The following is a 22245-nucleotide window of genomic DNA, read 5'->3' as shown; positions in this document are numbered from 1 at the left end:
GCTCTATCCGTAGACTCGGGATGCCTCAAAACGCCCTAAATACCCAATACCCAATGAACAATGCACATTCTAAGGTCAATACCATCTTAACTACTGTGTATAAGGGCGATTTCTGAGGTCGAGGTAGAATTTGCCGTATTGGGAATTCACATGACTTTTGCCCGATTGGGATATTCTCTGCCCTCGACGCGCTTTTTCCTCCCTCGAAGACTTCATAAAACATCATCCTCGGCGGCTTCAGCCAGATACCAGCCATGGCTCAGACGATATGTAACAGGCCAGCTCGCCAGGTTGTAGGAGCAACGACCACAGCCTCCCATGCAACGAAGTCTGTAGCACAGAACAAAGGCCAGGAGCAACGCGGTGTCAACGTCCAAACAGTTCCCAAACCACTTTCTCTACGCCAGTCACAAGCACTCAGGCAGCAGCAGAGTCTCGCGTTTGCTCAGATTATGCTACATGCTTCGGTAGGTTGTGCTTCGATACTTGAGTAGCTTCTTGCGAAACACTGGCTGACTTTGACTTGATAGTTTGGGACATTATTCTATCTCAGGTACGCTTTAACCCAGCTTAACAGTACATGTATTTCTAACTCTAGTTCCTCTAGAGAATTCTTGCCATTGTCGTGTTTCGGAGAACGGGATCTTCTAAATCTCAAGCGGCCAGATTCTAACGTCTCCTACGATGACTTCGTTGCCGGCGGTTCTAATCCACCTGTTGAAGCTGGGAAACGTGGACAACCGTTAAAGATTATTCTACGAGACCGCAACGCAAAGGCTGATGGCGTCTTGAATCTACTTGTTAGTTTCTACCTTCTGGTGACTTTTATTAGAATCCTAGCTAACATGGTCTAGGAGCACGGCATCTTTGACGCCCTGGAAAAGAATGTCCTCGAGGCAGTTCAGCTTACAGTATTTGTTGACAAGGAAAACCCATCACACGTTCTAGAAAGCTACACGTTTTCTTTCAACTACACGCGGGGTGTACATGAACTAAGCCGTGGGCTGGAAACAGTCTCACTCGAAACAACTGGACGCTCAACGGAGGTGAAAACTTTTCGAACCGCAAAGTTAGGCCTGGAGATGATAATCCGCAGGCTCATAACTTTAAGCACCTTTCTGCCCATCTTGCCAAGTACGAAGGATAAGCAAAACATTGATGCTCTTCATTCCACGCATTACACTAACCAATCAATAGATAAGAGGTTTCTAGAAATACATCTGTTCTATACTCAAGATTGCCCTAAGGAATATGAGCCTCAGGGATTCAAATCCACCACCCACGACCATATAGTATACCCTAGAGATGATGTGTGGAAGAAGGAAACACAATCGTGTGGTGTCATGGATTCTGGTTGTCACAGGTAAGAGCTCCGCACCCACAAGAAGGTATTCCGTATCTAATCCACGTGCAGTGTTGGACTCAAGGTCACCGCTCTCAAATGTTCCCGTGAAGATGGCGATGACGGCGATGACATAGGCGGGAGGCAGATCCCAGACACCCTCGAGTATACAGAAAGGACGGAGCGTGGGCATGAAATTGGGATAGAGGATGAAGGACCATCCTCTCCGGTTATGACAAAAGGCCAAGGCGAAAATAGCTCGCAGGAATCAGCTCAAGGACAAGAATCAACGCAAACGCGCCAGGATGCTATAACGAAGAACATGCTCCAGAAAATGGTTCGGGTATAGACTACATCTTCTAAGTGACTGAAATCACTAACTTGTTAATTGATAGCTTGAACTGCCGTCTCCTGACAGCGAACTGATACCCACGCAGGCAGCTTCCCACTTGAGCTCCAACCCGCCAAAAGCGGATCCAAGCGTCAAGCCGTGCCTCAGCCAGATCCAGAAATCAAAGATTAAGGAAAGAATCAACCATTCACAACTCACTCAACCAGTTACCGGCCAGGGTCCTCAAAACGGTAACGGTGAGGTTAGTTGTCAGTGTGGATGGGGCGAGCCGGACATGGATATGGTAACTACGTGTCTCACGGCATTTTTTTAACGGGCATTTCATCCACTCTAATCCATTTTATATAGCTCAAATGCGATTTCTGCAATACACGGCAGCATCTAACGTGTTACGGCTTCCTACATCCTAGCGACGAGAAGATTCCCACCACCCACGCGTGCTACAAGTGTCTTTTGGGACCAGACGAAAGCAAAATTTCGAGGCAAATTGAAACTCTCGTTTTGCTTCGACAGGCGCTCAAGATAATTATAGAAAAAGGTTACCCACTTCGAGTCAAGGACTTTTCTCAGAAGCTGCGTATGTGTTCCGCTTCCTCTCTTAGCCTAGGTAGCCCACTTACAATTGATAGACTGCAGTGGAAACGAGGTTGTGCAGATTACCGAACTTCTTAGGAAGAATGGCTTCCTTCAACCAACGCCTGGGTCAAAACAGAGAGGATTTGCGGAGAAAGGCCTTCCAAGGTTCCGTGTTCCAGACTCGGAAGAGACGAGGCGGCGACTAAGGCAGGAAATATTTAATCCGCTAGCAAAAATCTCGCATCATGTAGGTTATGCGCTTATGTGCCCAGATAGGGAAGACAGTAATACTAACAATAGCTCGGTTTATATAGTATATGGTCCCATCAACGCCTGACAGTCGACCGAACAACGCCACTTCCGTGGTAAACTCGACCATGAAGGATATGAGTGGAAAGTCAGAAAAGGAATTAGGCAATCACACTGATCTACAGGGAAAACCCCCCCTGGATACCTATATCGTGCTAAACTCCGAGCCCATTGTTATCAGTGAAGATGAAGATAACGGCGGAAGCCAGCCTCATGCAGCTGTGAGTAGTCAAGCTGCAACAAAAACTCGGCGCGTGTCGTCCATGTCGAATGGGGCCCAGGTTGCGCGGGATAACGCGGCAAGCACTAGCCCGCCATCATCCCCTCCACACTCTCAATATTCACTGGCATCTCGTGCACAAGAGCAGCTTAGGAGGCAACAAAGGGGCCGTGGCGAACGAAGCCACCCTCCAGTCTTTGCTGATTCGCAATTTGAATCCTATGACGAACCGGCGAAGGAGCAGCCGTACAAGCGGCGTAAGCTTAGCAATGCGGCGTATCCAATTGATATTGGCGATTCAACAAGCGAGGAGAGCTCTTGAGCATTGCTAATTATGATTATTGATTGCCAACACCTGTCAGCTGCCTTTCTCTCGTATTTTCCTGTCCTCTATTCAATATCGATACTGGCCCCCTCATTCCAACTCTTATCTAGCCCGTGCTTTTATGCCATATTTCGCCAATTTGAGTTTATGTCTTCAGCTAACCACCGTTGACCGTTTCTATATGTTTATAGGCATATCTTATCCTACTATCATACGGAGCATGTCGCTAGGAGTTATTAGTGTTGTACGGTGTATGTAGCGTCGGCTAACTGTGAAATACAAGTATCTGGTCGAAGCAAACATTATATCTAGAACGGCGAAAATCCACAACGACGATCGTCCATCTATTGAACTATCGTCCCAAACGATCTCTCCCGTCCTGTGCTGTTCCTTCAGCCGATTCGCCATCTCTTACTCGCCACAGACAAAATGACTGCACGCTACCAAGGCGATGGATCAGAATTAAGGGTAAAGCGCTTTGGCCCCAATTCGGCCTGGAGTCGCCAATACGAGGTTTATATGAAGCGTGGAGGCAATAAAACGTAGACTATTCCTACGTAGAGTTTTTCAGGCTGAGATCTCCAGAGAAATCTCCATGGTCTAGTCTAGTTTTCGTCACTGCGCACAAACACGCTTGACGATCTTCCCGACGCGCCACTTCGCCACGAAATACAAGATACAACAAAAATGGGGAAACGGGCAGAGATGGGGAGGCTGTGATGGTCTTCACATGAGCCTGCCTGTGAGAGCCGAACTCATTTCGAATTATGGAGTACGGAGTAAACCGCAAGCTACAAATTACATGCAGGAGTAACTATACAAGCAAGGCCTATAGAAAATCCATGTCGAATTAAGCTTCTTCAACAGCGAGCTCGATCTGCTTTCTACCCCAAATTATCCTTAATGGACGATCGTATAACGATATCTGCTGGGTTTAGACTGTATCCCTCGTCGATATCGCGAGGTTGGTTTAATTGTGATAATGGCAGCGGTTAATAGCAGGGTTGAATTCGGCATCCCCAAACATCTTTGTTCGAGCCGAGCCTTCGCCGTGATCACCGACACAGGGATCTACGGCTTAGGATTGCGGGAAGTAATTCTATTCAGCGAGCTGTCGGGTCAAGGCGTCGGCGATTGTGCTCAGCAATGGGCTCTCCTCTACAGGATAATGCGAATTAGCCCCTTTGGCGGAAGTGACAGCGGTGGTGCTGGCGATCGGAAGTACGAGTATGGGGAACTGATTCAGGATATGCAAGAATGGCCCCTGTGCTTTGTACGAGGTACTCCGTACGAGACAGAGCGTAACCATGCTGAAAGCCAGCTCTGCATTCTGGTGCCACAGAGACACGGAAGATTGGCTTGTCAAACCTAGATATAACCTGCCGTTAAAGTTAGAATAGCTGTGTTTCAATCTCACGTAGTGAGGGCTATCATCGAAGCGTGGTACGCCATGTTACTCCATATATAAACATGCACAGAGTAGATAACGGCGCTGTCAACAGGGGCGATCACGATTACACTCGGCCGGCATCTGGATCAGGCGCATCCCAGTAAATTGCTGCCAAAATCGATCCAATATCGGTCTGGGATTGATATGTGAGTAAGAGCATATAGCTACTCTCCTATGAGCAGGCAGTCGTATACTCAACGTTTGAAGGTACCCTGCAAATCGGGCCCATATCACCGTAGAATTATACCTCCCCTTCCCCCTGAGCGTTGGATCCTTAACGCCGGAACATGCCTTTTTCTGTCCTAGCTCTTGCGGCTCTCCCGTGCCTGGTTGGCTAAAGCGGTGCCCAGGGCGTGAGATCCGTACGGCCACCGTCCATCACGTCTCAGCCATCACGGCAGCCTGTCCATCCTTTCCCCGTCGACCGGAGAAAGCTATCTCGAGCAGCGTAGAAGAGAGTCCTGTTGCCAACGGGGAAGGAATCCCGCCTCGTAAACAGCGTCCTAGCCCGGCTAATCGGGGCCGCCATTCCCAATCAATTGCGTTTCGACTGCCCATTTTTTCTCGTCATGGTAGGCCAGTTTAATTAATCCCAGACCAGCCAGCATTGGTACGGAGCATATTTCTCCACAACGTATATATATGGATATGGGTCAGGGCAGCTCCAGGGGGCCCCATACCATGATGCAATGGCCAGATCTCGACGATGAAGATAGCCGTATGGCATACTCTGTATAGTCCCCCCCCCCCCCCCCCCCCCCCGCGGACGAGTGTGCTATGTTATAGGAGCGGCCGTCGATGTGATGATGTGATTCGTATCATTCTCCTCCTCCCATGTCCCTCCCAGGCCGCGCATCGGATTCGCTCGAGTCGTTCGATCTCCAATTTGTGCGACGATCTCTCTGGCGCTATTTTGGCGCAGCGCAGCGTGAAAGCTAGTGAATCTGATCCCTGCCAGCCCACGGAGCCAAAGTAAGATATTTCGAGACCGTCGAGGGAGGGAGGGAGGGAGGGAGGAAAGGGGACGGCCATGCGACCCTCTCTCTAGCACCCTTTTTCCTTTCTTTTTCCAGCCTCTCTTCTCCCCATCCCGCCTTTTCCTTGTTGGCACCAGGCAAACTCCATTCCAGAACGCCTCGGAGAGGCTGCAGGCCCATGTTAAATCGAGTATTAACCGTGGTTCCGCCTGCGAGGTGCGACGAGCCGAAAAAGCCTGCCCAATAAGGCCTGTCTGGGAGGGTTTCAATATTAGGCCCGCCGCCGCCCCAAGTTTCTGGGAGACACGTACAGTATTTTTATTTATTTTTTTTTTAATTCTTCAATAGCCCTCGCCTGGTCGACTCTCTCCGTGCCACTATCTGCTCTCGCATGGTTGGCGGATCTGCGATTTCGCGCCATTCTGGAAACACAGAGTTTCAATGTTGGCATAGACCACGCTGCCAATATACGGCCGGCGCTGCAGAGAACCGTCACTCTCGAGCCACAGATGTCTCACCGGAGCAATATGACGCTGCATATTCCCCCACGGATGTCGAGTGTCTCGCAGTACCAGCATCACCATCAGAGAGACCGGCAGGAGACTGCGTTTGGGGCCATCGACCGCGCCTTTGACCCGTACGCGGCGCCGAACCTGGAGCTCAACCTGGATCTGAACCTGGACCTGGACTGGAGGGAGCACAAGGGAGGATTTAAGGATACAGAAGTGAAACCGGGACCAGGGCGAGCAGAGAGCTGTGCCTCAGATCTCACCGGTGGCTACAGCATAAACCGGACAGGGCGGTTGGATGAAGAGTGCCGGCCAGAGGAGCACAAAGTACGCCCGCGTCTCTCGTCTCCCTTCCTGAGACAGTCCTCCAGGAAGACGAAGACGGCGACAAAGACGGCTACGGCTACGGCCAGGTCAAAGTCGAAACAGGAACCTCTGCGGCCATCCGAGTCGCCATCCACTTCGTCCTTCAACCGGTCTCAGAACTCGTCCACCAGCCGGTCGTACTACACAAACGGGACCTCGTCTCAGGACCTGGCTTTGAGGGACTACCCGGCCAGCAGCCAGTCTAATACCGACCTGTCGACGGACCATGAGCCCGGCCTGACCGCACGGAAAGCAAAGAAACAGAAACACAGACCGCCAATGATTGATCTATCTAAACTCTTCCCCAGACCTCGCAAGGCATCTGGTCCCTGCCCGCCGTCTCCAGACCGGATGGCCTCTCCTCCCTCCGTGGCCTCCAACGGATCTGACGCCTCCATGTATAAGACACACAAGTTTGACCGCGCCCAGCGTGCTCTCAACCGGCTGACCAGGTCGCCAAACCCGAGGAAGCCAGAGAAGATGCAATCGAATTACCAGCAGAATGACGAGCTGATGCCTGTCCAGGAGCCTCTGCGCCAGTACAGAGTCGATTCCCCGCTCCAGGAAGCCTTCAGTCCGCAGAAGGATCAGAGCCACCAGCAGCAGCAACGGCGGGAGAAGCAGAAGCTGGCACAGCCCTCGCTGGAGCGTCCCGCAAATCACAAGTACGAGGGCTGGCGTGACCCCAATTTCAAGCGAAAGAAAGTGAGCTCGGCATGGTATGATGGACCCGATGGCCAGGACGACATCGAGGAGATCCGGCCGGGGGATCAGATCGAGGTCATGTATGGACAGTTGATGTCGCGAGACCATCCTCCACTCACGAGGGACCGGCGTTCACTGAGCCTGCCGTCTCGTCAACCCAGCGTCCAGTCTGCGAAACCCAGCCAAACCAACCTTGCCGTCCCCAATGACAGCACTCACAGAACACCACAGAAGCCCAAGACCTCGGCAGGTCCTGTAAAACAAAGCTCGATGGCCCATCCGAGCTCAGACTACTCCCAGGTGACCAAGAAGGATAAGCCTGCGGGTGACCAGCCCAAGGACAGACCCAGGATACGGAAAAAGAGCAGCAGAGCAATTTTGAATTCCTCGAATCTGAACGAGTCGAGTGTGCTCTGTCTCTCGTCTTCCGAGGACGAGAGCGAAGACGAGCCGGCCGGCCATACCACAAAACTAAGGGATAGCATCGCCACGATTGACGAGGGCTTCCAGATATGCACGGCCCAGACGGTCACGGCTGCCAGACGACCGTCTATCAAGAGAGTCCGATCCAGTTCCAAGAAGAGAGCAGTCAAAAATGGATCTACAACCAAGTCGCAAAACGGTGACCAATCGAGACCCTCCAGTCTTCACCCTTCAACCATGAGCGCGACAGAGTCGAATTACTCTAGCGTCCCTACCATACCTGAGCCGCTGCTACCTACCTCCCCGCCTACACTCCCCCGTATACAGACTCAATTTTCGCCGGCCGAAAGTCAAGGGTCTCAGGCAGGCAGCAGACGGAGTCGGGTCATGGCCGTGACTCGGCAGGAGGAATACCTCCTGGAAATGATCAGACGGAACAAGGGGGCCATGCCACAGACCCTTTCCCCGGCTGGAAGCGCGACAGACACTAAAGAATGGGCAAAGGCCCTCGCAGTCCAGATAAATCGAAGAAGTATCTCCAGCTACAGCTCGGATACTTCTTTCTTACGCCTTAGTCCGGCTCTTCCCCCGACTCCTCACCAGAAAAGGGCACCTCGATCTATACCGAACCTTACCCCTTCCATCGCTGGTGATGCAACCAGCTCACCCTCAGTGCCACAGAGCGCAGCTTCAGATATAAGCTGCCAGAGTCCACGACTCCCCATCATCAGCCTGACAAATTCTGGCATGTACTTCCCCTCGCCACCCTCCGGCCAGGCGTCGCCCTTCACGCCCACCAGGCCGTTCAAGCACCGTCGACATTCCTCGCGCCTGTCACAGGCCCCATCGATGCCATCGGTGAGAGAAGGCCTGCGAAACAGAGCCAATACGAGTGTTCTATACGACGACAACGACGATGGTGAAAAGGACATTGAGACGAACCCAGACATACCCATCTGGGCGTTGGGCTGGAACAGCGAGGCCACAGGCATTGCCATCGTTCATTAATCTCCTATATACCTCCTTACACCTCCCTGAAAGCACGAGCTTTCCTTACACTCATTTTGGCTATTCCATTCTACTGCCATTTTCCTTTCCATCTCTTACATATTTTTAACAACTAACGCGATACGCTTGAAGCAAAATCGGGGTGTTTCTTGTCTCCTTGCCTGGGTCTCGTCTCCCAATCTATGTTTTTCTCTCTTTTCTTGTTTTTAATTTCCTTGTACTATCATCTTGTTAGCATGGCGGAGTCGGTCGTCCTTTTTTCGTTTCTGCATCTATCCATCCACTCGCTTGGAATTTCCTTACCCTCTTACCTGAGCATAGCGATATCAATATAGATCGTTCTATCTCCATCTGAAAAATCATACTTTGTGGCTTCCGGCCGCGTCACCCGATTGCGCTGATAAAGCCCGTAGTGACCAGGAACATGGTCGTCGGCGAGTGGGTGGAAGCGAAGCCTTCCCAGCGCATCCAATGAAGCCATAGATCGCAGTCCCTCCATCCCTACACCTCTGGCCGTCTTCATACTAGATGTCTTTTCTGGTCTTGTCGGTCGTCCGGAGTATACTAACATTCACTCGTATTTGACCCCAGTCGTAGGGAGAGACATGCATCAACCCCGGAGAATATCTACACCCCAGCCTTCGATCGTAACCACCAGGGTGGCGCTGCTCGCCGTGACGAGGATTTGGCCATGCAGGAGAAAGAAGAAGCAAAAAAAAGAAAAGAAAAGAAAAGCTGAAGCTGCAGCGAAAAGTTTCTTTTTCAGTTTTTTTGGCCTTGCCCAGATCGGATCGTGTGACAACTCATCTCTCGCTTCAACTTCGACGCTGCGACCCAACGACCTGCATTCTCTCTGCATCTCTCGCTCTCGCTGCGCTTCGTTTGCTGCTCGCCGTCCTTTGTTTCGTCCCTGCCGCTGTTCGCCAGTCTGAAACGGGCCACGCGAGGGGTTATGCGTGCTGCTTGATGAGCCTACATCTCAAAGACCCAGACCAGACCGCTGCCTGAAACTGCGCGATCTCAGCTCTCGTTGCGCCTGTCGTAGCCAGAGTCGAACGAACGGAGGTCGGAATACCAGTGAAACACCATACGGAGTATATGCAGACGGACGGCTGTCGGGTTGACTGAAGATACGAGGAGTTTCTTTTGATCGTGGGACGTGAGCGCGGTTGAGCACTTCACGCTCTTGCACCTTCACCACCTCGTTCCTTTTGCTGCGATGGCGAGAGACTCGAAGGCGGGGTCGTTGGTATGGACGGGGATCCCGGTCAGGAGCTTTCTGGCGGTGCTGGTATGAGTCTCTTTTCTTTCTCGGCGTTGGCTGGGATGTATGTCTTTGGTTCTATACTAACTAATTGGCTTCGATTCGAGTGTAGTTGACCGTCCAGTCTTCGGCATATATACTGGTATGAACATTTTGAGATTCGCGCAGATGGATGCCCCGCCGTCTGGAGATACGATGCGCGGTAAGAGCTGACTGGGGGGCTGCAGCTGTTACATTATTCTAGGGTTATGCCCGTCGTTGGCGGACATCGATATACTCCTTCGACAGCTGTCTTCCTCAACGAGGTGGTAAAGCTCGCAATCGCCCTTACGGCTGCTCTGTATGAGCTCTCTTTTGCGGCTCACACTTCTACGACCGCCACGTCTCTATTCATCACCCTTTCTTCCAAAGTATTCTCCGGCGATAGCTGGAAACTAGCAATACCTGCCATATTTTACACCATTTCAAACTCGTTACAATATGTTGCGATGTCTAACTTGGAAGCTGCCCGCTTCCAGGTTACCTACCAGCTGAAGATCATTATGGGCGCAATATTTGCTGTAGCTGTCTTGCGCAGGAGTCTCGCACCTGGGAAATGGGCGGCTCTGTTCCTTCTTTTAGCTGGCGTTGTGATCATGCATTTACAACTTTCCTCTGATCCGATGGACCCGGATAACCACAGACACGTAAACATCCGTCGTTCGCTGACTGATTTGTCTAATATATTTGTTGGGCGGGCCGAGGAAGAAGCTGCTCCCAAGCTGACCAAACGATCGGCCACCTACGAGGGTATCATTGAAGATATGATGCTCGCTCACCCACGCCTAAACGGGAATATTGGTGTTTTAGCTACCATCGGAGCCTGCATTTCGTCTGCATTCGCTGGGGTGTCGTTCGAAAGAGTCCTCAAGGACAGCCATACATCCACTTCAATCTGGATACGGAATGTGCAGCTAGCCATATATTCGATCTTTCCCGCATTATTCATTGGAGTTGTATTCACTGACGGAGAGAAAATCGCCAAGGCTGGCTTCTTCCAAGGATACAACTGGGTTGTATGGGCAGTGATCATCTCCCAAGCTGTCGGAGGAATCGCAACTTCGTTTTGCATGACTTTTTCAGACAGCTGGTTGAGGCTTGCTCCTGGAGGGATGAGCATTGTCTTAAGCACGTTAATCAGCATCTGGTTCTTTGAGTTCAGCGCGTCAATTAATGTGAGTTTCATGCTTCCTCCCCTCTCACCCTATTGCATTGATATGCTCACACATCTCCAGTTCATCCTCGGCACTGCGATCGTTCTTTCAGCAATTTACATTTTCCTCCCTGGAATGCAAGCAGGGAAATCCATCAATGGCTTACGCGTTCCTCCTATCCGCGTACATCCAGCGGAGAAATCAGGCAAACCCTCCAAGATAGAGATTGATGACACAGTCTCACCGCCCGACGATTTCTCTATCAAGTTACCTACCACACCTCTCCTATCCGAGACAGGAATGAGTACCTCCCGGCCCAGCTCTCCAAACCGCCACCACTCGCGTGTCCATTCCTCTCGAGGTTCCTACTTCCCCAAACAAGGCCGTGATACCTAATTATGTACCTCCAAGCCGGGTATATTATCCTATTTCACTATACATATACGCTACACACGAATTCTAACTACTAAAACCTATCATGCATTACGTTTGCCTGCGAGAGCAAACATCTCTCCTCGTTCCCTTTTGGTTGACTCACATTGTTCGGGGTTTATTGTATAAAACTATTCTTAGAGAGGGAGCGTTCTTCAGCGATTCTTTCGTTTTCCTTTGAACCAGGGGCGGCTTGGGGCGGTATTTTAGCTTTGAGGGCAGGAATGGCAAAACACAGAATGAAATGACCTTACTACTGCCTAGTTACATAGCAATAAGACCAGGCATTATATTCATGTCCGAAGAGCAACTACACTTTTATCACGTGACGGTGCCTAGAAATGTCCCTGAACTTAATTTTGACGTCGCTTTTTCAACTTCAACTTAACTTCAACCAGCTTCAACTTCTACCAACTTCAAACCAGCTTTTCTCTACGGCTTCGAGAGTAGCTGTTACTTGCTGATTGCATAGAATATTCGCTCTATATTGGACTTGAGATTTTTCTAATGAATCATTGAGTCGCTGGCTGAATGCGTGATACCCGAAGCTACTCCTGCGAAACTCTACTATACTGCTCCCATCAGCCTGTACTCTGTACAAAAGACCGTTGTCAATATGGGTAGCAATAGCTCACAGCGGGATTTCCGCACATTCTTAAGCACATTCCGCTCGCCGGATGCCAAATCAACTCGAGATCTAGGGGCAACACCAGGCCTAGATGCCAGCGCAGCCGGAATGGAGTACCACCCAAGTTCACTTCGTCCAATCTATACAGGGCCGGATAATCAATCCCAGATACCCGAAGATGAACTTGGTATTGCTGACGACGATATACCCCTTGATGCTTTCGGTAGGAAGGTTCTATAACCAGCGCTAGTGTGCAAGCGTGAGCTTCATGAGCTGATATCAGTACTTCTATGGACAATAGATAAAGAGCTACTTTCACAATTAGGACAGGTGCCACATGAACTGGAGACGCCGATGTATGAAACCAACCAGGTGCCTCGCCCTGGTCCATTTTCAACGCCATTACACCGGGGGCGCTCTTCCATTCTCAGTAGCAGTATGCTAGTCCCTGAAAATTATTCCTCAAAGATACCCTCCCTTTCAGCACTACAGATCCATGCTAATTAAGATAGCAAATACCCTTATCACTCCTCCATTTCACCCGCTAGCATCAAGTTCCTCTGGATTAGAACTACCCTCGAGCCCATCCCTGGGTATTAAAAAGAATCACCAGGGGAAATCACATAGAGAAGAACTTGATGTTTACAAAAGTCCACATTGGCCATCTACAGGGGCTCTTGCTTCTCCGGACACGTTCTCCCCTTTCCGGCGACCAGCCGTAGTCAAATCCCCCGATTCCTCGGAGCTGCAACTCAAACATGCGCCACCAATAGTACAAGGCATCAGACTTGTATCCACTCATGTACTTCCCGACCGGTTTCGCTCCATCTTTCCTTTTCCTGTCTTCAATGCGATCCAGTCCAAGACCTTTCCAATGATATACCATAGGACCGATAATGTTATTCTCTCAGCTCCCACAGGCAGTGGGAAAACAGTCGTCATGGAGCTGGCCATTTGTAAACTTGCTGCTGACCTCAAGGACACTCAGTTCAAAGTTATTTACTTAGCGCCCACGAAGTCCTTATGTTCTGAGCGGTTCCGTGACTGGCGTGCTAAATTTGGTCCTCTGGACCTACAATGTGCTGAACTCACTGGAGATACTGACCAATTTCAAATTAGGAGTGTCCAGCAGGCTAGTATCATCATCACGACTCCGGAAAAATGGGACAGTATGACTAGAAAATGGAAGGATCATATGAGACTGATGCAGCTCATCAAATTAGTCCTGATCGATGAGGTTCATATTTTAAAAGAAGCGCGAGGGGCTACTTTAGAAGCTGTGGTATCTCGTATGAAATCAGTGAACTCCAATGTTCGGTTCATCGCGTTAAGCGCAACAGTTCCAAATTCGGAAGATATTGCAACTTGGCTGGGTAAAGACCCCACAAACCAGCATCTCCCAGCTCATAGAGAGCGGTTTGGGGAGGAATTCCGCCCTGTTAGATTGCAAAAATTTGTCTATGGTTACCAATCAAATGGAAATGATTTTGCGTTTGATCGGGTTTGCGAGACTAAGTGGGATGCCCGGATATTTTCAATTGCATTCCAATTTCTATTACCTTTGACTAACCATTTACAGACTCCCGGAAGTTCTCGCCAAACATTCGTCCAAGAAGCCTATTATGATCTTCTGTTGTACACGAAACTCGGCCATCACGACTTCAAAAAATTTGGCTAAACTGTGGTCATCAACTAATCCACTTCAGAGGCTATGGAACAGCCCTACGAAACCAATACAAGTCCAGAATGCTGATTTGCGAGGTGCGGCTCCTACTTTTATATTCCTAAGATTGGTACCAAAGCTCCGGTTTCCTAATTATTATAGGCATTACTTTTACCGGAGTTGCATTTCATCATGCTGGCCTTGATAGCACTGATAGGCATGCAATTGAAACGGGCTTTCTGAGAGGGCAAATAAATGTGATTTGCTGCACATCTACCCTCGCTGTTGGTGTGAATCTACCATGCCACTTGGTTGTTATAAAGAACACCGTATCATGGCAAGACGGCGGTTGCAAGGAGTATGCAGATCTGGAGATGATGCAGATGTTGGGCAGGGCAGGGCGACCTCAATTTGACGACAGTGCAGTGGGAGTTATTCTAACTCGAAAAGCGAGGGTAGAGTATTACGAAAAGCTAGTAGCTGGATCTGAACCTCTGGAGAGCTGCTTACATTTAAATCTAACGGATCACCTCAATGCCGAAATAGGTCTCGGGACTATTACCGATATCCAATCAGCAGTTAGGTGGCTTTTAGGAACATTCTTTTTCGTTCGACTGCAGCGAAATCCTACCCACTACAAGCTAAAGGAGGGAAGCAATAGATCCGATGAGGAGGAGCTACTACACAGGATATGCGAAAAGAACCTAGAGCTTCTCCAGGAAAATGACCTTGTAACAACTGGGACGCCACTAAAATCTACCAAACTTGGAGACGCAATGGCTCGATACTATGTGAAATTCAAGACTATGAAACTTTTCTTGTCCCTTCCCCCCAAAGCAAAAATGTCCGAAATAGTGAGTTCAAACATTCTTCACAACCCAAAGCTTAGTATCTAATGAAGGTTTCTATTAGCTTTCTGTCATCGCCCAAGCCGACGAGTTTCGAGATATACGTTTGAAACCCGGCGAAAAGTCTCTGTATAAAGAAATTAACAAGGGAGCTGGGATAAAATTTCCCATAAAAACAGATATCAATCTCTCGGCTCACAAAATAACACTTCTCATCCAGTCCGAGCTGGGTGCGGTCGAATTACCGACTAATGAACAATATCAAAAACATAGACTATCATTCCAACAAGATAAAAGGATGGTATTCGTTCATATAAACCGAATTATCCGCTGCATAATTGATTGCCAACTAGCTCGCGAGGACGCGGTGAGCGCAAGACATGCTCTCGAACTATCCCGCAGCTTGGGCGCAAAAGCTTGGGACGACTCAGTGTTACAGCTCAAACAGATTGATCAAATTGGAATTGTGGCGGTCCGGAAACTGGCAAATGCTGGTATCACAAATATCGAGGCGCTGGAGGCTGCAGAACCTATGCGGATAGAAACTTTGCTATCGAGGAATCCCCCCTTTGGGATGAAATTAGTTGCTCGAGTTGCTGAATTCCCAAAGCCAAGGGTTTCCCTGAAAGAAGTTGGAAAAGTAAGTGTTATCTAGGGCTAGCAATTTACCATGGGCCTAACGTTATCTACAAGGACATCAATCCTGGGAAAACCCCACGGGTCAAGTTCAGAGCAGATGTTGGCTTTCTCAACGAAAAATGCCCTGTTTATTTCCAGAAACGACAGGTTTACGTATGCTTCCTTGCAGAAGTCTCGGATGGCCGCATTGTAGATTTTCGACGCATCCAGTGGGTTATCCCAGTCTCCCTTTATCCGAACTTCAAAACTAACCAATGCGACTAAGCGCCAACAAATTGCAAAAGGGGCAGCAAATATTACTTACGGCTGAAATAACAAACCCATTCCAGACAATAGTTTGCACTGTTATGTGCGACGAAATAGGTAAGGTTTCCAGGTTCTCTTCAGTTTACCGTAACCGTTACTCACGATACTTAGCTGGAACTATGAGACAGGCAGAGCTTCAGCCGACCCTTCCAAAATCGTTATTTGCGTCATGTAGGGGCGTAGTAGAATGCAACTCAAGCACCATAAACCGCCCGCCTACGAAACCCTTAGAGAAAGCTAACAGCAACGCGTTAACGGCAACCTCTTGCCAACAGAAAGACCTGGATGATGAACTCAGCGACGATCCGCTTAATTATAGTGACTTCATAGCCGAAGGTATGAAAGATTCAACCCCAAAATCTGAATAGTGGACTGACTCGATATTACTATGTTAGTGGAAGATTTCGATGATATCCTTGAAAGTAGACCCAGTGGCTTCGTGACTGCTAGTTCTATACAACGGTCTATACCTACCAAGGTAAAAAAGACGATAAGCAGGGGTAACAGCTCTGTCATATCTGAGCCTGTACAGTTTGATAATGGAAAATGGGCATGCAATCATCGGTGCAAGGATAAAACAGCGTAATATCGTACCCAAAGCTAAAACATAGAAACCCGTTAACTAATTCTCTTCTAGATGTAAACATCTTTGCTGCAGAGAAGGAACTGACCGCCCGCCCAAATTGAACAAGAAGAAAGAGTCAAAGAAAGCTATGGAGGCTTCTGGTCGGAGCAATCATTCAGGCCAACCCGCCCTCCAGCCGACATCTAGAAAACTAAAAAACAATGTCAAGATAGAACGTCATATTGAGATAATCGACCTTACGAAGTCGGAGCCTATCAGAGCCAAGGGAGTATTGCAAAGTGGAATGAAAGATAACGGACGGAGAGTTGCGAATGTAGCGACTGCCTCCCATGGTTTTAGTAGTCGAAGAACCCAGCCTCCACTCTCAGACGATACTATTGACCCATTACAGCTCCCATTTCATGTAAGGAAGGAGAAGGCAACAAAGCATAGTTTAATGGAAAGGGAAGAATTTGAAGAATTTGATTCGTTAATGGGAATTGATGGGAGCTTCTCATCCGATGATGATCTTCCTGTCGAGCGGAAGAAAACTCAGCTTTCTGCCAGTGTCTCTGCAACCAATGATGCAATTTTTGAGAATATTGGGGACTTATATGTTGAAGAGGACACCATGAGCGCCAATGATGGGGAAGGAATTAATTTTCTTCTGCAAGATGAACTAACTGACTACGGCAACTATATGGAACATTGCAATACAGAAGGACACAAGCAACCTGTTGATACTACCTCCCCCGAGAAACCGGAAAATACCCCGAGCCGCTCTCCAAGGAAGGAAGAATTAGCCTCGTCTAAAACCCAAAGCCCTACTAAGAATAATGTGTTGTCGCTGGGCAGCTCGTCTCAATTTAACAGCCGTGTTTGTCAGGGGCAAGCAGATCAGCCTTCCACCCTCGCCGCATCCCCTATAATGGACAAAAGAACATTTGAACAAATGATGGCTAATGATAAAGAGGATCGAGATATTTTTAGATCAGTTCCGTTTAAAAAGGAAAAACTGGAGGCTAAGACCGACCAATTGTTTCTAGTTGAGGATGCTAGTTGCGACTTTCAACATCAATACAGCGACAAGCAACCCGATGATCTGGAAGGCATCGATCCCTCGATCCTTGCAGAGTTTGAGGACGTCGCTGAATTTTACTAGTTAACATGTTGTTTCTCAGTGAATCAACTTTACTGAAAATCTGTGCACAGATACGGAGGGTTATGGTAGTTTCATCTTCCCTTTTTAAACCGTTTCCTACAACACTGAGGATTTTTCTTCAATATATACACACACAATACTTTTCCAGCTTAATTGAGAGCACATTGCTTTTCCACAACGTACATGGGAATCATATTTGATATTATTCAAAGAACTAGCTATATATCAAGAACTATAGTGCTAAATTCTTACTCTTTCCTCCTGCCCTAGAAGAAACAGCCACGATAAATTGAGTGAATAGTAGTTTTAGCGACTAGACGACTAAGCACTAGCATGGTTGTTGTTTATTTACTTTCACGTCTCATATCAAGACAAACCCTCTGAAAAATGGCATATGTTTTCTACAAATGTGTAGGGTGAATTTTACCCCCTGGAGCTTGCCCTCTTTGTCTAAGCTTACCTGGACCTCCTCATTGGCTTTAAGTGGCCATATCCAGGAGTAAAAGGGAATTAACCGACTGTAAGTTAGCTTGCAAAACCATTTTATCCAGATGCCATTCTTTAATCCAGACTGCCTGGGGGCAGCCTTTCTACCCGTCAGCTATAATGATAACCCTGACCAACATGCAAAACAAGTTGGCTAAAAAGTGATATCTGCCTTAGGTAGCCGTCTTTCGAAAAAAGCTCATTACTCTTCGCGAGGGAAGATGGTGAAGCTTAGCTATGCAGGGGTAAGCCAGGACCTTGAAGTATCCATAGCAGGGAGAAACGCTGCGATATCAAGCTAACATGGAGCCTGGCGCTGATAGAGAAAAATATATGGAGTCAGGGTTGGGCAGATTGTTTCAAAGGACCTGGTAAGCTTCCGTCGACTTCAAAATAGGTGTTGCATCCATGGATAGCTGACGTGTCCGCTTAGAGGAGACGAATCCCACCAGCGAGTGGTGCAAAGAGCGCTGCCAGAGACCCGACCGTGGAATTGGACCTCGCGGGGAAGGATCTCACAGATGACGGGCTTTCAGTTTTCATCGATGACCTTATCGAGTGTATGAGCTACCGCGACAGTGAGTATCCACAGGGAGTGGTTCGGCTCACTGAGCTTTGCTTGAAAGGAAATAAGTTGAGCGTTATATCTATGATGAGGTTGAGTGAGATAATCTTCCTTGGTAGTACAACGCTGGTAAAGGTTGATATATCAAACAATGGTGTCTGTATCGTCAGTGACTTCGAGAGACAGGCATGGGGTGCATTCCTACGCTCGTTTCAGAATTGTTGCGTCCTCAAGAAAGTCGACTTTAGTGGAAATCGCCTTGGGAGCGCTGGATTTGATGTCCTGGAACGCATATACCTGAAGAGTGAGGTTGATTTCGTCGACTCCAGCGTTGTGCCTGGTGAGTTACAGATTGGTCATACATAGCCTCGAGTTAAATGTCTTTTTTACCAGACTCATTTAAAGGCGACGAAAGAAATAACAGATATGCTGACCACAAGTAGCAGGTGTGTCGGAATATAGCGCCGAAAAGGTTGGCTGCCCAACGGAACTGCAAATCTTTGGGCGTAAAAGGGGCCTTCGATCCGTACCCTATCTCGTGTTCTCTAGAACATGTACCACCCCCCTTTGCGCATTCCATCTCTGGAGTATTATCACGGTTCATGACCACCCAGACTCCCTTCTCAACTACCTTCCGGCTGGAAAGAGCATGGCTCCGGTAGAACTCGAGGGCAAGAACATAGGGGTTGTGTACGCTCCGAACGACGATTTGACCCCTCTCAGCAAAGGATTTCTGGACCTCGGGAATGAGACCTTCCAGAGAATAGGCTCTAATACTACTATTAGAGAAATTGATATAGAGGAGGATGATAGTTCTGGCGATGACAACAGACGAACAACAGCACGAGAGCTGCTAAGAATGAAGCAAATTGAGATGGAAAGGGTGCAGAAAAGGGTGCTCCTTTCTGCTCTAGAATCACACAGCCTACACAGTGTGAAGCTTTGGAGTGTCGCATTTAAATTGTTGGTTACTGCTCGTGCGGTCCTCTTGGACGAGAAGAACCGGCCCCAAGGCATATCTCAATGGAGTTATGATGAAGATACAGCATCACCTTCACGGGTACAAACTACCAGCCGGTCTTCTCTACCGTCAAGAATCTGGTCCCTTAACATTGACGAAGAATTCCCAAGTCTGCAGCGCGCAGCCAAAACATCTCCGTCCAAGGACCTAGCAAATCAAGCCCAGCAGCCGTCATATGCAAGTTGCTTCAGGGACCGCACAACGCCGCAGATCCAAGCAACCAATAGGTCATGCTATCGGTTTGGACTGCCGATATACATCTGGAGAGATATCCTGGCCATGGCTGTCGACGATGGGGGTATTCTATGCAAGGAGCAGCAGGCTTGAGTTGTCAAGTATGCAAGCGATTGGACCGCCATGGAGCAGCAGTTGAGATTCCGTGGCGCACGAGAAAGTGAGCAGATCTGGAAGATCCTGAGCACGATGGGATGTCTTGTTTATTCGTCCATGGAGTGAAATTTCGTGCAGTTTCTCAGGATGAAGTTGATATTTCCCTTTTCGGACATCCTAATTGATTCATCACGTGACTGTAATGTTTATGTAATCTCGCGATAATCTCGATAAGGAGAAGAGGAAGAGAAGAAGAAGAAGAAACGAAGGAGAAGGGAAAAGAAGACGACGAAGAAGACGAGAAGAAGACGAAGTTCAGATAGCAAAGACAAGAGCAATTCAGATTCAGATTTACAGACGGTCTCTCGCTAGAACTGGCGCCTTTTAGTATCTCATTCCACCTATAAACACAGAGGTCATGGCTAAGCATAAAGGGAGCAACTCAGCCAAAGTGCCGCTGCCACTCGCCCTTGAAGCTCCTCATGCTGCTCCAACCACATTTAACGATGGCCTTCCTCTGCCTAAACTGTTTGTTTTTGACTTAGATTACACCCTGTGGCCCTTCTGGGTAGACACCCATGTCAGTGCTCCTATAAAATCCAAGGACAATAACTCCCGTTGCGTGGATAGGTATGTTGCTCTTCTCACCCAATTCCTCGTCCTTGAAGCTTCTCTGACAATGCTCTTCTGCTTTTTCAATAGATGGGGTGAATCGTTCTCATTTTACCCAGCCGTCCATTCGATTTTGCAAGCATGTCGAGCTCGATCTATACCAGTCAGTCTTGCGTCTCGTACTCATGCACCAGACCTTGCGCGCGATGTACTCAAAGCCCTCCACGTTATCCCGTCGTTTACAGACAATCCGGCCGCTGACAATCGTTCGATACGTGCGCTGGACTACTTTGAACATGTACAGATATACCCGGGGACGAAGACGCAACACTTTACCCGAATACAGCAGTCGAGCAGCTTGAAATACGAAGACATGCTCTTTTTTGACGATGAAGCTCGCAATAAAAACGTCCAGACAGAACTCGGAGTGACGTTTTGCCTGGTTAAGGATGGAATAACCAAAGAAGAGGTCGACCGAGGGGTTTGGGAATGGCGACGGCGGATAGGCATAGGCCCGACTGACCAGAAAGAAACGCCTGTAGAAGAACGGAATTAAACTAGAGCAGTGTTGTCTAGATGACCTGGGCGGAGCTTCGTCGAGTGAGCTCGTCGTCCTGCTGTATATTTAACTACGACATTTATAATGATGAAACGAAAGGACATATGCTGTTGCTATTTACTATTGGTTGAAGTTGATCCTAGATAAAATAATTGTAGACTATCAATTGGCTGGATATTTAATATTTTGATCTCCAACCTCAACTTCAACACCAGCTCTACGCCATACCCGCTGGGCTCAAATAATGGCGAGCAGGACCTCATCCGCTGCTCAAAGGCCTACGGCAGCTTCGTCTATTCCCAGGCCACCGTTGAACGTCCATCCGGCTGCTACGATCTCAGAAACGGCATACTTCCAGGGCACTCACCCGATATCCGTGGGAGCAGGAACTGTTATTCACCCGCGCGCAAAGCTCCTCTCCTTCAAAGGCCCCGTCAGCATCGGAGAAGGATGCATTATTGGCGAGAAATCTGTGATAGGAGGGCCTGTTGCCAGTAACTCAGGCCTGTCTACTCCTACAACCCCGTCAGCAACAGCTACCGCCGCGCCTCTTGACTTTGCTGCCGGCCTCGATCCTTCGTCTTCACCGTCTCCCGGGAAAACTGTTACGATTATAGAAAATTCCGTGAGCATCGGGCCCCTCGCGACAATATCTGCAGGCTCCCATATACATTCCGCCGCCGCGATCGAATCGTCGGCATTTCTAGGCAAGGATGTGAAGGTGGGAAGACATGCTAAGGTCTGCACATCTTGCTCGATACCAGAAGGGGATACAATTGAAGACTGGACGGTTATATGGGGTGATGGGAAGGCTGGTGGAGGCCTGGGGAACAAGCTGAAGAGGCGGAAAAGGGCAGCTGGAAAAGGTGATGACGATAGGAATCTACATGGAATGAACGGTGGATTGGTGGAAACAGGTCGGCTGGTAGCATTGAACCGGGAGAGAGAAAGCCTGACGAGGCTGATTGGGATAGGTGCTGGGAAGAGGAGATAGGGATATGAAGCTGTCGAAGCTGTATTCTTACAGATGCTAGGCCGTTGCATTGGCCGGAGGACTGTTGTTACTGACTGCTTTGCTTAGAGATACCCATTTTAAAGAATTTAATGCCGCGTGAAGTCATTATGGAGGATGGCCTAGAGTTATACATCGAGGGTTCATTCGTACCGAATAAAGATAAGAATTAATATACATGAGCAACCAACGTCATACCCACGGATGATTAAAGAATAAAGGGAGTGCATTTTAAACGAAACGTGTAGCCAAGCCATTCCAAGGGTGCGACTGTTAACAAATGAAAAAGAAAAGGAAAGGAAAATATTGAGATGAAGGGAGAAGACCTTCTGCCGCTTCGAAATGCAGTAAGTTTTGGGTGAACAAATGCTAAATGGAAGAAAAAACATAAGGGCGTA

The 22245-nt window shown here is 48.6% G+C and overlaps 8 protein-coding genes across 8 annotated transcripts; all 8 read left to right on the top strand.

Moving 5' to 3' along the window:
* Positions 1-254: 254 nt before the first annotated feature.
* GIQ15_00051 (uncharacterized protein) lies at positions 255-3121 on the top strand (the record flags this gene model as incomplete). The annotated part of the gene is made up of 10 exons (XM_033547468.1): positions 255-467; positions 531-553; positions 608-800; positions 855-1134; positions 1198-1363; positions 1415-1685; positions 1738-1977; positions 2043-2271; positions 2324-2517; positions 2585-3121. 10 exons carry the CDS (start codon positions 255-257, stop codon positions 3119-3121), a joined length of 2346 nt encoding a protein of 781 aa, XP_033408419.1.
* A 2939-nt stretch (positions 3122-6060) lies between these two features.
* GIQ15_00050 (uncharacterized protein) lies at positions 6061-8562 on the top strand (the record flags this gene model as incomplete). Its single annotated transcript, XM_033547467.1, has 1 exon — positions 6061-8562. One exon carries the CDS (start codon positions 6061-6063, stop codon positions 8560-8562), a length of 2502 nt encoding a protein of 833 aa, XP_033408418.1.
* A 1251-nt stretch (positions 8563-9813) lies between these two features.
* Positions 9814-11415, top strand: GIQ15_00049 (udp-galactose transporter; the record flags this gene model as incomplete). The annotated part of the gene is made up of 3 exons (XM_033547466.1): positions 9814-9890; positions 9951-10028; positions 10071-11415. The coding sequence occupies 3 exons, from the start codon at positions 9814-9816 to the stop codon at positions 11413-11415; spliced, it is 1500 nt and encodes a 499-aa protein (XP_033408417.1).
* A 652-nt stretch (positions 11416-12067) lies between these two features.
* On the top strand, positions 12068-15493 carry GIQ15_00048 (ATP-dependent DNA helicase; the record flags this gene model as incomplete). Its single annotated transcript, XM_033547465.1, has 9 exons — positions 12068-12302; positions 12381-12515; positions 12592-13248; positions 13303-13594; positions 13659-13840; positions 13905-14596; positions 14655-14820; positions 14944-15230; positions 15284-15493. The coding sequence occupies 9 exons, from the start codon at positions 12068-12070 to the stop codon at positions 15491-15493; spliced, it is 2856 nt and encodes a 951-aa protein (XP_033408416.1).
* Positions 15494-16593: 1100 nt separating this feature from the next.
* On the top strand, positions 16594-17262 carry GIQ15_00047 (ATP-dependent DNA helicase MER3; the record flags this gene model as incomplete). Its single annotated transcript, XM_033547464.1, has 1 exon — positions 16594-17262. The coding sequence occupies one exon, from the start codon at positions 16594-16596 to the stop codon at positions 17260-17262; it is 669 nt and encodes a 222-aa protein (XP_033408415.1).
* Positions 17263-17969: 707 nt separating this feature from the next.
* Positions 17970-19661, top strand: GIQ15_00046 (leucine rich repeat protein; the record flags this gene model as incomplete). The annotated part of the gene is made up of 3 exons (XM_033547463.1): positions 17970-17993; positions 18182-18653; positions 18757-19661. The coding sequence occupies 3 exons, from the start codon at positions 17970-17972 to the stop codon at positions 19659-19661; spliced, it is 1401 nt and encodes a 466-aa protein (XP_033408414.1).
* A 421-nt stretch (positions 19662-20082) lies between these two features.
* Positions 20083-20832, top strand: GIQ15_00045 (magnesium-dependent phosphatase 1; the record flags this gene model as incomplete). The annotated part of the gene is made up of 2 exons (XM_033547462.1): positions 20083-20294; positions 20367-20832. The coding sequence occupies 2 exons, from the start codon at positions 20083-20085 to the stop codon at positions 20830-20832; spliced, it is 678 nt and encodes a 225-aa protein (XP_033408413.1).
* A 247-nt stretch (positions 20833-21079) lies between these two features.
* Positions 21080-21829, top strand: GIQ15_00044 (transferase hexapeptide domain-containing protein; the record flags this gene model as incomplete). The annotated part of the gene is made up of 1 exon (XM_033547461.1): positions 21080-21829. One exon carries the CDS (start codon positions 21080-21082, stop codon positions 21827-21829), a length of 750 nt encoding a protein of 249 aa, XP_033408412.1.
* Positions 21830-22245: the final 416 nt, after the last annotated feature.

This window comes from Arthroderma uncinatum, assembly GCF_011692745.1.
Source record: "Arthroderma uncinatum strain CBS 119779 chromosome Unknown scaffold1, whole genome shotgun sequence".
Lineage (NCBI taxonomy): Eukaryota > Fungi > Ascomycota > Eurotiomycetes > Onygenales > Arthrodermataceae > Arthroderma > Arthroderma uncinatum.
This window is presented reverse-complemented; position numbering and strand designations above follow the sequence as displayed.